Genomic DNA, 17,648 nt, shown 5'->3' on the forward strand with positions numbered 1-17,648 from the left:
CAAGATGGATGAGTCAGTTGTTCGGTCAGCAATCGAGGGTGACATTGGAACTCCTTTTTCACGGCATGTTATGAGTGGATACATCCCCCATGATTATAAACCACCAAAGTTCTCTAAATTTAATGGCAAAGGAGATCCGGTCTCTCATGTGCTCGGTTATCGTCAAGCAATGGTGGGTCTTTCTAAGAAAGATAATTATTTGTGCCGGTATTTTGCTTCAAGTTTGACAGACTCGGCACTCATCTGATACATGAAGCTACCCAGGGGCAGCATTCACGCGTTTAAGGTGCTATCCATCAATTTCATTATGAAATTCAGTTGTAACCGACCCTACATTAAAACCGCTGATGCATTGTTTGACATGAAAATCCGAAAGGACGAGCGTATCAGGGATTTCACCAAAAGATTTAACGAGGTTCAATTGCATGTTGACAATGTTGATGAGACCCTCGCCATTGTGGCCTTTAGAAAGGGATTAGATCCCACTTCTAGTCTATACACATCTTTGAAGAAAAAAAAGCCTACGAACATGACAGAGTTGCAGGCTCGGATTGATAAGTATGCGGAACTGGAAGAAGACCAATTGGACAGGGACTCTTCTTATAAAAGAGTGATAAATAGTGTCACCTCTGCTCCTATTGGTAGGAGCTCTACTAGTCATTATGATGATAGGAAGTCCGAGGAACCATAGTCGGAGCACAAGTCAGTCGACAGGAATTCCTATCAAGATAAGTCCAAGAGGCAGAAGATTAGTGACACGTCAGGAAGTGAGCAACTACCCCCACTGGATAGGGACTTTACCACTTTAACTCATCCTTATGAGGACATCTTCGATGCCATCAAGAACAAGAACATGTTAAAGAACCCTCCAAAGATGAAGCCCGGTGCTATTGGAGCTGGGAATACTAACGTGTACTGTAAGTTCCATAAACAGGCCAGTCATGGAACTAAGAATTGTAGGTCTCTTAAACATGAAATTCAGGATCGCGTAGACTGAGGTTTACTAGATGAATATAAGGGTACTGCCGCAATTCCTGACACTAATGTACACAATGCAGAGACAAGAACGGATAAGGTAGTGATTCACACGATCCCTGGGGGAAATTCTAAATGCCTATTTGAAGAGTTGAGTAGAGGGCAAAGGTACCAGGAAAGACAGGCGAAGCATTTGCGAATCTTTAACAATGTCACTTCCAAACTGACCAAGGAATCTAACTCCGCAGTTGTTTTCACTGATGACAACGCTAAAGGGGTTTTCTTTCCACACTCGGATGCATTGATTCTGTCCTTAGAAGTTGCTGGATATGATATGCACAAGATCCTTATCAACCATGGGAGTTCTGCAGATATACTTTACTATCATCATTTCAAACAAATGCCGATTCTAGAAACGGAACTTCGTCCCGTGAAATCTTCTTTGTATGGATTTAATGGTGACATGGCCGATGCAGTAAGAGAGATTGAATTGACAGTCAAAGCTGCTGACGTCGCTCTGAATGTCAACTTCACGACTATCAGGGGAGTTACCCAATATAATGCTATTCTTGGTAGGAGTTGGCTTCATCGCTTGGAAGCGGTTCCAAGTACTTATCACCAAACCTTGAAGTTCCCTCACAAAGGCAATATCATGGTGATCAAAAGAGATCAACAAGTTTCCAAGCGATGCTACACAACTCTTCTAAAAATGGTTCCAGAACTGCTCCAATAACACTAGGGGCAGGTTCGGTACCCGCCAAATAGCAATTACAGAACGAGTCTCCCTCTCAAGACATAGTGTTGGCACCTTTGGATATAATTCCATTAGATTCTATAGGGCCGGATGAGAGGAGGACTCCACCAACATTGGAATCAGTTGACGAAGTCGACATAGGAGATGATTCCGAACCTCGACTTGTCTCAATTGGCACCATGTTGGACCCGAAGACTAGAGAAGAGTTGATAAATTTCCTACAAGAATTCCGAGATGTATTTGCTTGGAGTTATGAGGATATGCCTGGAATTGATCCCTCCATAGCCTGCCATAAGCTCAATTTGGATCCGAACATCATGCTAGTTAAGCAGAAACTCAGAAAGATGGGTCCCGAATGTACTGAGGCTATCGACAAAGAGGTGGATAAATTGCTTAAGGCCAAGTACATACGAAAGATCACATACCCCACTTGGATCTCTAACATTGTCATTGTCAAGAAAAAGAATGGGAACTGGCGAACGTGTGTCGATTATATGGATGTGAACAAGCACTGTAAGAAGGATTGTTTCCCTCTTCCTCGTATTGACAAATTGGTCGATACCACTGCATGACATGACATTTTCTCTTTATGTGACGGCTTTTCGGTTACAACTAGATACTCATGTACCCTTCTGATCAAGAGCATACTACTTTCATCACGGCACAGGGAACATATTGTTATCGGGTTATGCCTTTTGGTTTAAAAAATGCAGGGGCAACGTACCAACGCTTGGTCACAACGATGTTCAAAGATCATATCGGTGATTTTGTCAAAGTCTATGTCGATGACCTCTTAATCAAAAGTAAACAGAAGTCTGATCATCTTGCACACCTTCGTGCGTCTTTCCAGATCCTGAGGAAGTATCGGATGAAACTTAACCCAGCTAAATGTACCTTCGGTGTTACCTCCAGGAAATTCTTAGGACATCTGGTTACTAAACGTGGAATTAAAGCTAACCCGAACCAGATTAAAGCTATTCTTAATATGCCTTCTCCAAGGTCTCCGAAAGAGGTACAGCGGTTGGCTGGGCGTCTTGCCGCACTTAACAGGTTCATTAGTAGAAGTTCGGTTAAGTGTCAGGTTTTGTACAAGTTACTAAGGAAGAATATACGCTTTGATTGGACTGACGAATGTGAGACGACTTTTAATGACCTAAAAAATTATTTGTCCTCCCCTCCTATGCTCTACACCGAAGCAAGGAGACGTTTTAGGGTTATACTTGGCCTCTTCCGAGCATGGGATCAGCGCCGTATTAGTATGAATTGATGAGAGGAATATCGAAAAGCCTATCTACTTTGTTAGTAGAGCCCTCCTGGATGCCGAAACACGATATCCGAAGATTGAGAAAATAACTCTAGCTCTAATCTTTGCTGTTGAGAAGCTACGACCATACTTCCAAGCTTACACCATTAGAGTCATCACTGAGTATCCTTTGAAGTCGGTATTGGCAAGACCAGATAGGTCCGGACGTCTCTTGAAATGGTCCATTCAATTAGGGGAATTTGACATTATTTATGTGCCGAGAATTTCTGAGAAGGGGCAAGCTTTGGCTGAGTTCTTGATCGATTTTCCTCTAGATACCTCATCCTCGGCAATGGTAGTAGATTCGGAAAAGTCACCTCCTGCTTTTATGGAGTTAGACGAACCTAACTCACTTCCTCAGGTTTGGCCTTGGAGTCATATTTTAGGTTGGAAGTTGTTCGTAGATGGATCTTCCAATGACCAAGGAGCAGGTATTGGTGCGGTACTCTTGACTCTAGATAACACTAAGTTAGAAAAATCAGTGCATTTGCGGTTCAAGGCATCTAACAACGAAACTGAGTACGAAGCTATGCTAGCGGGGTTGTCTATGGCATTAAACTTAGGAGTACGACATCTCACAGTATTCAGCGACTCTCAATTAGTTGTACAATAGATTGAGGGTGGTTACAAAGCTCGAGACCCTCGTATGACTCAATATTTGGAGTTGGTTAGATCTCTTACTTCTCATTTTGAAGATCTAAATTTCATAAATTTGCCTAGGCTGGACAACAGGCATGCCGATTCACTTGCCTACTTAACTTCTTTGCTTGGGGATATCAAAGATCGTTCCATTCCCGTCGAATATCAGTTAGCGCCTAGTATTGAAAAAGAATTAGTTTGTCTTGTGGCTCTAATTTTGCAAGCTCTAGTGGGGACCTGGATGGATCTGTATCGTTCTTATCTTTTAGATGGCACTCTTCCGGTAGAGAAGACAGAAGCACAGAAGTTGTTAGCGAAAGTGGGACATTATTTACTTGTTGGTGACAACTTGTACAAGAAGTCTTACTTAGGACCTCACCTACGTTGTGTTACTCATGCCGAGGCTCATACTCTACTTGAAGAGATACACTCAGGCGAATGTGGAAATCATGATGGGGGCAGATCTTTGGTACTCAAGATACTCCAACAGGGGTACTTTTGGCCTTATATGCTTAAAGATGCGGACGCTTATGTCCGGAAGTGTGATGCTTGCCAAAGACATGCTAACTACATCCATGTTCCAGCCGAAGAGCTCCATCCTCTGGCATCTCCGTGGCCATTCGCTCAATGGGGAATGGACATTGTTGGTCCTATACCTATAGCTCCTGGCAACATGAAGTTCCTTTTAGTTGCAATAGATTATTTTACTAAGTGGATAGAGGTAGTTCCTTTAGCGAATATCAGGGAAGTTGATGTCACGAAGTTCATCTTGAACAATATCATTTGCAGGTTCGGATTACCTAAAGTCATTCTTTCTGATAATGGGACACAATTTCGGGGCAGCAAAACACACGCTTTTGGCCGAGATTGGGGCATTGTGCAACTTTTCTCTTCTCCTGGATATCCTCAAGGTAACGGTCAGGCGGAAGCCTCTAACCGCGTTATTCTGGATAATTTGAAACGGAAACTCGTTGAGAGAAGCAGATTGTGGGTTAAGGAGTTGCCTAAAGTACTTTGGGCCTACCGAACAACTCCTCGACATTCGACTGGAGAATCACCTTTCACTCTCACTTATGGTACCGAAGCTGTCCTTCCTACTGAGATGAGGGTCACTACCCAGAAGTCAGATTTAGTACTCACCCTCGACAATGAGGAAATTCTTTGTCGGGAATTGGACTTGTTGGATGAAAAAAGAGAATCTACAGCCTTACGACTAGCATCTTAATTATCAGCACTAGTTGAAAAGGTCTTTTGATAAAAGGGTACGACCTCGATCTTTCAAGGAAGGGGATTTGGTCCTCCGTATGGACCCCGTGCCTAAGAAGTTAGGAGCTAATTAGGAAGGTCCGTATATTGTCGATAGGATAGTTGGCAATGGTAGTTACTATCTTAAATCCATGGATGGTGAAGTTTTTGTTAAACCTTGGAATACTGCAAACTTGCGCAAGTATTTTCAATAGTAGTTATCTTTCTCTTTGTTAGAGTGTTACCCATGGAACACCTGCTTGAATTTCATAAGTATTTTAAATAAAAGTTATCTTTATCTTTTCAGAGTGTTGTTTCTTTTAATTTATTATTTTTATGCTGGGATACTTTTTGGATGTTGGGTGCAAGATCCCATATGTTGGCCAAACTTGTATCAGAACCTTAAGAAAGCTTTCTTTGGATAATGAGTGAAAGATCTCATATGTTGTTCCATGTGTGTGCTTAAGAAAGTTTACACTTAGCTTGGATTTTATCTAGCTAAGCGCAATTCTAATGCCTTTTGTCTTTAAGTGTCGATTTATGCATTAGCTTTGTCGACATTACGGTCTTTACAGGAATTGATACAGGGGCATACCCTACTTTCCTATATGACCTTTCTTTATTGTCCCAGATAACCTCGGGGACATTAGAGGAGTTAAGAAATCTCATAGCACGCATACTTGCTTATTTTGAAACAAATTTAGCAAAGTTTAACTCAAAATAAACACTCAAGTATAGCTAATCAAAAGTCAATTGCTAATAGATAAGTAAATTGCAACTTAATAACATTTTAAGGATTTACTTACCGGGTCAGAATCAGGTTTCTTCAGGAGCTACAGCGAAGTTATCGATCCAATTCCTCCTGCCTCATGCACATCTGCATCATGGTGGTCTTCTTCGAACCTACTTCCAAACCTTCCCCTCGGAACCTTGTTGATACTTTTGTGAGGCCAAATCATCCTCTAAATTCTCTTGAAGTTTGTCAACATCAATCTCAAGATCGGGATACAGGACGTCATCATCGTGAGGGAGGGTTCCAGATGCCCAAGCTTTATCGAGTTTCTCACCATATCGCTTGTCGTACTCTGGTTCAAGAATGTCAAGCACGTGACAAGCGGTGGAGATACCATTCTTGTATGCTTCAGAACTGACCACATCAACTAGCTCGGTGTAGAATTCGTTCACCTCCTTTACGCTACTTTCAGGAGCTTCGAGAATTGGAACTTGGGCAAGCAAGGAATTGGAAGGAGATGCAAGTTGATCTCTCAATAGCTCAAGCTCTGCATTAGATTTGCTTAGTTATTCTCCCAACTCCCTATTTATCAACTGAGAGTCTATAAACTCTAGTTCTGTCAACGCGGCATTTTTGTTAACTTCGGATAGCTCGGATTTTAAAGGGTCCAGTTCTTTTTGTAAAGCCGTGGCCTTATCCTCATAATATATCTTCTGATTATTCAAAGTTGCAAACTCGCCATTCAAATGGTTTCGATCAGCTTGCCATGCCTCACAATAGCCGTCAAAGTGGGAAGCTCGTTCGGCTAAGTTGTTTTTTACTTTAAGAACTTCTTGGTGCTCAAGTTTGGTGAATTCAAGGTCTCTTTCAAGATTCATGTTCTTCTCTCTGGTCTTTCTAAGATCTCTCTGAATGGCTCTAACCTGCTCAATCTCATCAGCTAGGCTTTCATTCTTACTCTTGCTTATATCATAATCACCTTCTAATATTTTAATCTTTTGGTTGGATATGAGGAGTTGCTTCGTCAAGTCACCTTTCTCTCTTGTGAATTTATCCACTTCATCCTGATTCTTACGCAACAGAGCATAAGTCGTGGACGCATCCATGCTAGCCTGCAGTGCCAGAAGAATTACAATTTACGTATTAGGAGCTAGTGTATATAAACAAAAAGACAATCGGAAACGATGTAAGGAATTGAAGTACGAAATGGTTACCTTCAACATATGTCGACACATTCGTTCCAGGCTTGCCATTGCGCGAAGTACTCTTTTATGTTTTGCTTTCTCTTTGGGAAGACTCATAGATTCAACCAATCCCAAAGCAACTCCAGGGTCCTTAGGCGTATCTTGGTCAGTAATCAAGGGGTTCTCTGGTAATCCAAGCACTCTAGGAACTAGAACAAATGGGTTTGGAGTAAGTTTAGAGTTCAAAGATGTCAATTTACTCTTTTTCCTTAAGTGAATGTCCTCATCTTGGGAAATTGGAGAAGGAGATTTCCTTTTATTTGACTCAATGGATGGAACACGGTTATTGTCAAATACAATACTAGCAGAGCAAGTTTGTTCCACATTTTCGAGGTTCGTTATCAATTTCGGATCGGATTGCATGAAGTCCACATTCTCAATATCAGTCAAAGGGAACTCGACATTACTATCTACCCCCATAGTGTCACCACCCACTTTAACATTTGACTTATTTGTATCATAAACAGAAAGTTGAAGGTTCGGTGTTTCCACTGTACTCTTGATTCCTGAGGATTGAACGCACTCTAGACTTTCAGTTCTAATGGGATTTTCATCTTCATCGAGAATGATAGCGTTGGAAGCTTGCCCAATTCCTCATTCGGTATGTTTTTTATTTATAGCCTTACTCACATTCGGCTTACTCACCTTTGCAAACCTAACAACCTCGGGAGGAGGTTTATTTGATTTTTTCGGAGCTCCCTTTTTTATGTTAGAATTTGACTTGGAAATATGACCAAGGATCTTCTTTGCCATAAAGGCCTCCCTTGGGTACAAAGTTGTAGCAGTTTCGGGGTTCCCACCCATATACCCAACTCCGGGCTCCAAAGCTTGCAACTCCATTGGTAACATAGTCAGATACTCTGAGATTAATAATAGGTCTGGAACTATGGACGCAGGGCGTTTCTCGGTGTTTGGGAGTGCAATAAGGGCTGTCACAGCATCTAGTTCCACAGTAGTTAGAGATGGGAGTCCCACGTCCACTCTCTCCTTTGACAAAGAAAAGCCGGACCGGATCCTCTTTCGATTATTATCAAAGGTGACATCACCCCACTCACCACTAGTTACACGGATAGCATATTTACGCTAGTAGTCATCGTTGTTTTTACCTTCGTATAATATGACGCGTTCAACTCCTGGTTTAGCAGAGAAAGTGCAGTCTCCATTATTTAGTATGATCAGTTTATAGAAGTATGATATCACTCCGCAAGTCACTAATATATTGTGCTTTCGGCCCAATATGTGCATGTATGTGACATTGTGAACAAACCAAGGCATTACTCTGTTGATCGAGACTTGGAAGTACTCAAGGGCATCTACCATAAACGAAGGCAAGGGGAGTCGGAGTCCAGCTTTTAGCAGTCCAAGGAATATCAAGGGACGTTCATCGGTTCCAAGGTCGGCAGTCCATGGATATTCAATTTTGATTTCTTTTGGAATTGCAAATGTGTTACGGATCTTTTCCAAATCCGAAATATCACCAAATGGGATAATATTCCAGTCAAAAGTGGGGATTTTAGTTTTCGGCGCGGTCGAAAGAGAAAAGAAACATCGGTAATTGCTTTATAACCCGGAACTGCTATATCAATTGAACCTGGCATTGCCCAGTACTGAATCCGAAACTGCCTTGCTATTTAAAGGACCCGAAGCTGATGGGTGAGACATTGAAAATTGATTAAGAGTGCACGGTTAAAAGGATATATTCGGAACTGGAAGTGGTGGTAGCAAAGGTTGTGCAACTTTAGAAAGAAAAACGTGGCTGTTGACACCTTGACACCCAAAACTTCAAGTTCTTCTACACAAACCTTAGCACACTTTGGACTCAAACTCTCAATCAATCAAAGAAAGAACAGGTTCAACACCTTGTGTCTGGTGATCTTCTAAGCATCCAAACTCAAATTTATTGAGTTTGCTTCTAAAGAAATTGTCAATGGGGGAAATTGTGGATCTAAGGTAGTAATGGCAGCCAGTGGCGGAGCCAGGGGGGCCCAGGGTACGCCCTGGCTCACCCTCAATTTTTGACCAAAAAAAAAATAGTTTTACTGTTTATAGAAACTGAAAAACACAGCTAACTAAATGACAAAAGTACAACAGTCCTTAACGACTCAGCAGTGTCTTTTAGAATTTAGACTATGGCACTTTAGACTATTACCGACTTACTGTGACTCAATAGTATTCAAACTTGAATTAGAATTTAGACATGACTCAACAATATTGAACTTGAACTAAAAACCGACAAAAATCAAAATAAAAGCACAACACACACACTGAAACCAAACAAAAAAAAAACCCAATACCTTACTCAAGTTTGACTCTTTGACTAATCAAAAAGTTAAACAAAATTACAAAACCCACGCCCCCACTTACCCACTTCTCCATAATTCCACCTTTCTCTCTGTTATTTTAATTAGCTATCCATAATTTGATTAATTTCTAAAGTTTGCTAGGTAAGCCTAATATTATTAAATTTCTTGTCTTATTTTTTATCTTTTCATGTTAAGTTGATTCCTAAACCATGTTTTTTAGTTTTTTTGTATTCTTTTTGTGAATTCATTAAACCACATATTTTTATTTAATTTTATTTTGTGAATATCATAATAATATTGGTGGTTTATTTTAGTTAGTGCAATTTCAATTAAGTTGATTAATGGTTTATTTTAATTATTTAAACAGATATGTTAAAGTATTTGATCAAAGGAAAGACGTTGCCCGCTCAACCTACCCAATCACCTAATAACACAAATAATGTTGAAGTAGGATCCTCCTCAAAGCGAAGTCACCAAGAAACTGAGGATGGTGGTGTTGAACAACCCACATCAAAGCGGGTTCAACGTGAAAATCGTGAAGAACTTGACTTGTCTAGTCTTCAGGGAGACCTTGCACTGAGGAAAAAGATTTTAGATTATCATCCTAATGATCAAGACTCGGTGACAAGAACATATTTGCTTAGGGGTCCTTGCCAGCCTAATTATGTTTTTCCTCCAAGAACAAGAGGTAAGAGAATCCGACGCTTTCAGAAAGAGTGGTATGAGGAGTTTAGTTGGTTGGAATATAGTATTCATGAGGATGCCGCGTTTTGTCTATATTGTTATCTCTTTAAACCTAATAAGGGGCACGAGGAGGTGGATATCTTTTTTTCTCACGGGGGTTTACTAATTAGGAAAGAAAAACCAAATTAAAAAGAGCATGTTGGAGGACAAAATAGTGCTCATAATATTGCTTTACAGGGCAAACAAAGCTTTATTAAATCAAGAGCAACATATTGAGACATTTCTTCACAAATAATCGACCAAGTTTGAAGGGATTATCGAATACACCTAACCGCAATAACCGATTGCATTAGGTTTCTTTTGAGACAAGGTTTAGCTTTCCATGGTCATGATGAATCAGATGAGTCGATCAATAAAGGTAATTTTCTTGAACTTATACGATTTCTGAAAGATCATAACGAAGTCATTAAGAAAGTTATTGATAATGCTTCTAAAAATCAAAAATTGACCTCGCTTGATATCCAAAGAGATATTGTGAATTCGGCTGCTATGGAAACTATAAATGATATTCTAAAAGATTATGGGAATTCATTGTTTGCTATTTTAGTTGATGAAGCACGTGATATATCAATTAAGGAGCAAATGGCAGTTGTTTTGTGTTATGTCAACAAGAAAGGTTGCGTTATTGAGAGATTGTTTGGAGTTGTGCATGTTAAGGAAACTAGTGCAGTAACACTTAAAAAGGCAATCGATGAGTTGTTCTCCAAGCATGGGTTGAGCATATCTAGACCTGCGTGGACAAGGGGTATGATGAGGCCAAAGAATATGCAAGGTGATTTGAATGGCCTAAAAGCACTTGTAATGAAGGAGAATGAGTCTGCATTTTATATTCATTGTTTTGCCCATCGCCTTCATTAGCCTTTGTAGCGATTGCAAAGAACCATGAGTCAATCGCTAACCTTTTTAGTATTCTCTCTAATGTGATAAATACCGTTGGAGCATCATGTAAGCGGGGGATATGTTGCGAGATGCAATGAAGGCTAAAGTTGTTGCAAATTACAAAGCGGAGAAATTTCAAGTGGCAAAGGGTTGAATCAAGAGACTAGTCTTAAACGATCCGGTGACACTCAATGGGGCTCACACTATTATACACTTCTTGGCATGATAACCACTTATGGTTCAAGAGTTGATGTGCTTTGATAATGTAGCGTAAAAATAGTTCAAGCTCGGAACAAAGAGGTGAGGCTTACGGATTATTGGATTCACTGCAGTCTTTTGAATTTATCTTCAATTTGCATTTGATGAAAACGATACTAGTAATTAGCAATAATTTGTCAAAGGCTTTGCAGCGTGAGGACCAAGACATTGTCAATGCCATGACTCTTGTTAAAATAACAAAGGTACGCTTACAAGCGATGAGAGATGATGGGTGGGATAGTCTCCTGACTGAAGTTTCTTCACTATGTGCCAAACATGATGTGGTTGTTCCAAATATGGAAGAGAGGTATATGGCTCGAGGGAGGTCTCAACGAAGAGCAGAAGGAAACACCAATTTACATTACTATTGTGTTGGATTATTCTATCACTGTATTGATTTGCAAATTCAAGAGTTAAACGACCGGTTTAATGAAGCAAACACAGAATTACTTCTTTGTATGACATGTCTTGATCCTAGTGAATCGTTTGTTGCTTTCGATAAGCAAAACTTGATCCGTTTTGCTCAACTTTATCCCGATGATTTTTCAGAGATAGATCAGATGGAATTAGCAGATCAGCTTAAGAATTATATCATTGATGTACGTTCCGATACTAAGTTTGGTGAAATAAATGGAATTAGCGGCCTAGCCAAAAAAATGATTGAGACGAAGAAAGACATTGTGTACCCACTTGTTTATTTGTTGATTAAGTTGGCGTTGATTTTACTTTGCTATTACTTAATCGTGGAGAGAGCATTTTTGCTATGAATATCATAAAGAATCGTCTGCTAATCGGATGGCGGATGAATGGTTGAATGATTGTTTAATAACATACATTGAAAAAGAAGTTTTTGATAGCATTGATACCGAAGTTGATCTTACAACGCCTTCGAGAAGATGAAAAAGAATGACGAAAAAAGAAGGCGCGAGGATAACTATGAACAAGTACTTATTTAGATTTGATTTTTTTTTTCTAATACATTAATATATATATATATATATATATATATATATATATATTATTATTATTATTATTATTATTATTTTGTATGCTTAGTTTTTGTCCCGGGCTGCTCACCCTCATTTACTTTCCTCGCTCCGCCCATGGCAAAATTTAGGAAGGGACCTATATAGTGTTTACAAAGGAGATATCCAAATAGATACAGGGAAAAGAATTCAAAGTGTTTACAAAGGAGCTATCCAAATAGATACAGGAAAAGAACTCAAGGAAGGACGTTCTTCTCTCTTCGGATAAAGAATTTCCTTTATTCTCTCTTCCAGATGACTCAACTCCGGATGAATGAGTGTGGTTTTGAGTTATTGCAAGTTGTTGCTTCATGTGCCGATGCACTGCCTAGCTTGTTCAGAACTAACTTTGAGTTTGTTAACTATGATTCATCTTCCATTGAGAATGGCTTTGAGAGCCTCGTACTGCTCTTGTTGGAAGAGTTTCTTCAGTTGTTATGTTCAAATTATTTGAGTGGGGGCAGCAAGAGAATTGGCGAGAATTCGCGTTGGGCAAAACTCAAAGGATGAAGGAAGAAGTTAGAAGAAAGGGTTTACACAAAGTTAGCGAAGGGTATCTTTTTGTTATGTTCAACAGCTCAATTTCGCAAGGCCCAGCTCAAGTTTCGCAAGGCCCAGTTCCGGGTTTCACTTCCAGTTCCGGGTTGCACTTCCGAGTCAAGGTGATTTGATGAAATCTACCTATGTCCGGACCATCTGACCATGTTCGGTCCCTTACATGAGCTAGTATTCTAGGTCTGGGTAATCACAAAGCATGGCAGGTTCGGGTTCCACAAGTTCCTAATGTCCAAGTCCGGATCATTATAATATTTGGGATGTCCGGACTTGACAAATTTCAATTTCTTAAGCTAGCTCCTCATATACTAGGTTCGGCCTAATATACAAGGTTCGGGGGGCATGGTCATGGCAGGTCTGAATTTACAATTCCTTGCACTGAAGTAATGCGAAATTTTGCCGATACATTCCACAGAGAAAGTCAAGGCGTAAGACATCGCGTACATTTTTACCTGACCTTTTTTCTTAAGGGTTTGATTCACAACCCATGAATAAAAAAGGGGGGCATCTGTGTGTGCATATTTTAGCAAATATATATATAACACGTGACATCATCTTCTTAAGCCTTGGATATGGTCTTGGTGTGGGTAGAAAGTACCATAACACACTTCAAGTCCAAATCCTCTTACTTCCTAGGTTCGGAAGTGAGGCAAGAAGAGGAGGTTCGTGGGCTTTGGAACTAGTTGGAGTAGTAGGTTCGTATAACCAACTCCTAACTATGAACTCCAAATCCGGAACTCCACTACTAGGTTTGGAGCAGGTTCGTAGGTTTTGGAACTAGTTGGAGTAGTAGGTTCATATAACCAACTCCTAACTATGAACTCCAAATTCGGAACTCAACTGCTAGGCTCGGAGCTCTAAGTACTACTCCGAACCTAAATATGTTTTTTCTATTGTTTAAGTCAATAAAGGAGACCTATTTGACTTGGGAAACATGAGGCTTCTAGAAGAGTCAAGATGAGACTTAACAAGAGACGGTCTCCTAGTTAAACACTAATTGGGAAACCTCATCTATTCATCAAGATGAGACTTGACAAGAGATGGTCTCCTAGTTAAACACTAATTGGGAAACCTCATCTATTCTTATAAATAGAATAGTTGAACTACGCTTTGAGTTTGATTCCTATTCACAGGATACGTAGGCAGCCATTAAAGAACGTGGTTCAACTCATCATCTTCTACATCTCTTCTTCTTCTTGATCCAATACTTCTCATTGTTCTTTGATCATCAACAAAATATTTGTGTTTCTAGATTAAGAAAAATCATCACACACTCACCATTCATACACTCACAAGAAAGTCTCTCTCTCGGATAAGTTTTCAATTTTACCTCTGTATGAAGGAAAACGAGTAAAATAATAGAACATCCCACATACTTAGCCAGAAAAGATGGACATATGAAATTTCAAAAACAAATTAGTCTCATGGAAAGAACGTCAATCACATGTGAAGTGTCGGGTCCTTCACTTTAGCACCCTCTCACCCATTCTACACTTCATATCATACTTTTGTGATAAGTCTGGGTATTAATTAAGACAGGGCTTAGGATATGTTAACAAGAAAAAGGTAAAAGGATTCAAAAATTTCTGAGAATATATTAAAGACTTTTCTTACACTTGACTTTCTTGGAAAATTTTCTTCACTTGTATAAACCATTGTAATTTTCTCACTCCTTTTGCTCAATTCTCTCTCTCTCTCTCTCTCTCTCTCTCTCTATATATATATATATATATCTCTCTCTTCTCTCTCTCTCTTTGATATATATAAAATATAATGTTTTTCTATCATTTATATATATATATATTCTTTTTATTGAATCACTTTTGAGCAAAAGAATGTTTTTCTTCATTTGATTTGGGTCACATTGTTGTGGGACCACATTTTGTGTTGGGCAGACCTTGGCTCAATTTGGAGTCTGCAATTGTGTTGGGCACTACCAAGAGTCCAATACAGCCCCCATGCCCTAAACCGATTTCTTAACAAAACTGGAAAAACAAGTTAAACTGGAAAAACCCCATCTTCTTCTCCTTCAACCACTTAAAACTCTCCGACCGAAAATAACTCTTCATCTCTGTCGGTAATGACCTGAAAATATGTTTTTTAGGTCAATGAAAAATTTGTAATAAATTTTTTTTTGGGGTCTGCCCAACACAAAATGGAAAAAAAAAAAAAATTGGGGTCCGCCCAACACAAAATGGAAAAAAAAAAAATTGGGGTCCCATGGAAGGTACCCATAGCGAAAGTACCTTTGATTTTTGTTAAATTTTCCTTCGAATCTTTTTTCTTCTAGCTTTCTCCTTAGTCCTTTAGAAATCCTCAGAAATATGGGTAAAACTAATAATATGGGTTTACACTCCTTATCTAGAGTTGGGTAAATGATAATTGGTTTAAGAAGAAAATGCTTAATATATAAGGCTCAAAAGGGGTTAACATGATGATCCTGCTAGGTGGTATAGATAAAGGCTAATTGGTTCAAGTCTCACAGGTTAAGTATCTATATTCCTCTTTTAGTTCACTAGGAGGTTAAGTTCTTCAACTTGACATGTATCAATTAGCTAATAGTGCAAATTCCACTTTGGCTTAGACTTTCATCAACAAAATCTATTTCTAGAAGTAGAAAATAGTCTAAGCAACAATAACTTCAAAAGTGACTCTTAACTTCTTAGATTCCTTTAAAATTAGTGGCTTTTGAAAGTAAATTTTTTGAATTTTTCATCCTTGAAAATCACCATTAATCATACAATGCCAAGAATATTTATTTTTCGCTAAACAAAGCATTTTGTTCCCTCATTTGATAAAAGTAAAAACAATAGTTTTACCTACCCTTAACTAATTATGCTAGGAATAAAAAAGCTAGTTATTCTACTCTTTTGATCAAAGTTCTACTCTCGATATCTTGCGATATGGTGGAGTAAAAAATTCGTTCCACTCCTAGTTTCTTAGACGTAACAGTTTCTCTAACTTAACAATTCTATACTATCAATGAGAGTATTTGATTAAATTATACTAATATGGTGAAAATAGCTAATTACGATATGCTAATTTATACTATGGCAATTTGATTATAAGATGTGAATGAGAAACGAGGTATTAGGGAAATTTGATTCTACTTTGATTAAACCTTAATAAGCTAGCATGGATTTGTTGTAATCCTAATTTTTATGTTTTCACATGAAGGTTGGGTCTTTTTTTAATCCCTAATTTTATATGACAATCTCTACCAATTAATAATTAGCATGTGAGGCAATTTAAATCCATTCTCATGGTGAATTAACTACCTTCTAGAGTGGAATAGATTAGTACAACTTATTCTACACTAATACATCAAAGCTTCATTAAAGCTTCATCAAACCTCTCTAATGGAGGTTTAGCTAAGATTCATTAGACTATCATGAATAGAAGAATGAGAATAAGAATAATACATAATTGAAATAATATAAATAACTTGGCTTTATTAGTGGTGATTATGCTAATAAAACAATAACTAGGATTTTGACTTAAAAAGAAAACTAATTATTATCTAATTTATTAACTAAGAAGGGATACCATGAGTTTAGCCTTAGTCCTATTTATATAGGAGAGGGCTAGGTTTACAATTTCGTGCATGGGCTTTGGAGCTATGTTTTGGGCAATTAATATAAAATTGGGTGTGAATAATGTAATAATTATGTGGTTATCAAATACCCCAAAACTTATATTATGCTAGTCCTCGTGCAAAACTAAAACTAAACTAATAAGAAAAACAAAAAGCTTAACTCACTTTCGTAGGAATCACAGTTACACTTAGTATGTGCATCAAGCCTTTAAATCTCTAGGTTACCCCTAGTGGACGAGTTTAGTCTCTTGAGGGTTTTCAGAAACGGTACCCACAAACATTAACATAACATAATCAATGGTGATATAATTTTCTCATAGATAAAAACTTTTCCAATTGATAAGCAAGTTCAAAAAATATTAATTATCACAATTTCCATCATTATCACCAAGACGCATCACTACTTTCAAAGATAGAAAACACTGATTACTATTCCAAACTAGAGCGTGTGCGTGTGTGTTTAGCCAAACTAATACATTCCCATATCCAAGTAACGGAATTCCTAACTTGCTATCCAAAGAACATATCAACTTCAATCCTCACCATTCATACACTCACAAGAAAGTCTTTCTCTCAGATAAGTTTTCAATTTTACCTCTGTATGCAGGGAAACGAATAAAATAATAGAACATCCCACATACTTAGCCAGAAAGATGGACATATGAAATTTCAAAAACAAATTAGTCTCATAGACAGAACGTCAATCACATGTGAAGTGTCGAGTCCTACACTTTAGCACCCTCTCACCCATTCTACACTTCATATCATACTTTTGTGATAAGTATGGGTATTAATTAAGACAGGGCTTAGGATAGGTTAACAAGAAAAAAGTAAAAGGATTCAAATATTTCTGAGAATATACTAATGACTTTTCTTGCACTTGACTTTCTTGGAAAATTTTCTTCACTTGTATAAACCATTGTAATTTTCTCACCCCTTTTACTCAATTATTTCTCTTTCTTTTTCTTATATATATATATTATTTTATTTTTATTTTTTTTATTATTATTTTTTTTTCTTTTGAATAACTTTGTGCAAAAGGAATGATTTTCTTCATTTGATTTTTGGTAAATTTTCCTTCAGAATCTTCTTTTTTCTAGCTTTCTCCTTAAAATCCTCAGAAATATGGGTAAAGCTAATAATATGGGTTTACACTCCTTATCTAGAGTTGGGTAAATGATTATTAGTTTAAGAAGAAAATGTTTAATATATAAGGCTCAAAAGGGGTTAACATGATGATCCTGCTAGGTGGTATAGATAAAGGCTAATTGGTTCACTGTTTGACTTATCAATAAGATATTCGGCTTTGAATAAACTACAAGACCTAATGGCTATCTCCCCAATTGATGCCGCTTTGTGATTGACCAAAACAAGAAAAAATGAGACTATACAACGA

The 17,648-nt window shown here is 38.2% G+C and overlaps 2 protein-coding genes across 2 annotated transcripts; both read left to right on the top strand.

Annotated features, from left to right (window-relative positions):
- The first annotated feature begins 853 nt into the window (after positions 1-853).
- LOC147523581 (uncharacterized) lies at positions 854-2,301 on the top strand. The gene is made up of 3 exons (XM_086571548.1): positions 854-917; positions 1,008-1,583; positions 1,805-2,301. The coding sequence occupies exons 1-3, from the start codon at positions 854-856 to the stop codon at positions 2,299-2,301; spliced, it is 1,137 nt and encodes a 378-aa protein (XP_086427674.1).
- A 7,264-nt stretch (positions 2,302-9,565) lies between these two features.
- Positions 9,566-11,844, top strand: LOC147523582 (uncharacterized). Its single transcript, XM_086571567.1, has 3 exons — positions 9,566-9,884; positions 10,281-10,738; positions 11,089-11,844. Exons 1-3 carry the CDS (start codon positions 9,566-9,568, stop codon positions 11,842-11,844), a joined length of 1,533 nt encoding a protein of 510 aa, XP_086427693.1.
- Positions 11,845-17,648: the final 5,804 nt, after the last annotated feature.

This window comes from Coptis chinensis, chromosome 1 (assembly GCF_015680905.1).
Source record: "Coptis chinensis isolate HL-2020 chromosome 1, ASM1568090v1, whole genome shotgun sequence".
In the NCBI taxonomy this organism is placed as follows: domain Eukaryota; kingdom Viridiplantae; phylum Streptophyta; class Magnoliopsida; order Ranunculales; family Ranunculaceae; genus Coptis; species Coptis chinensis.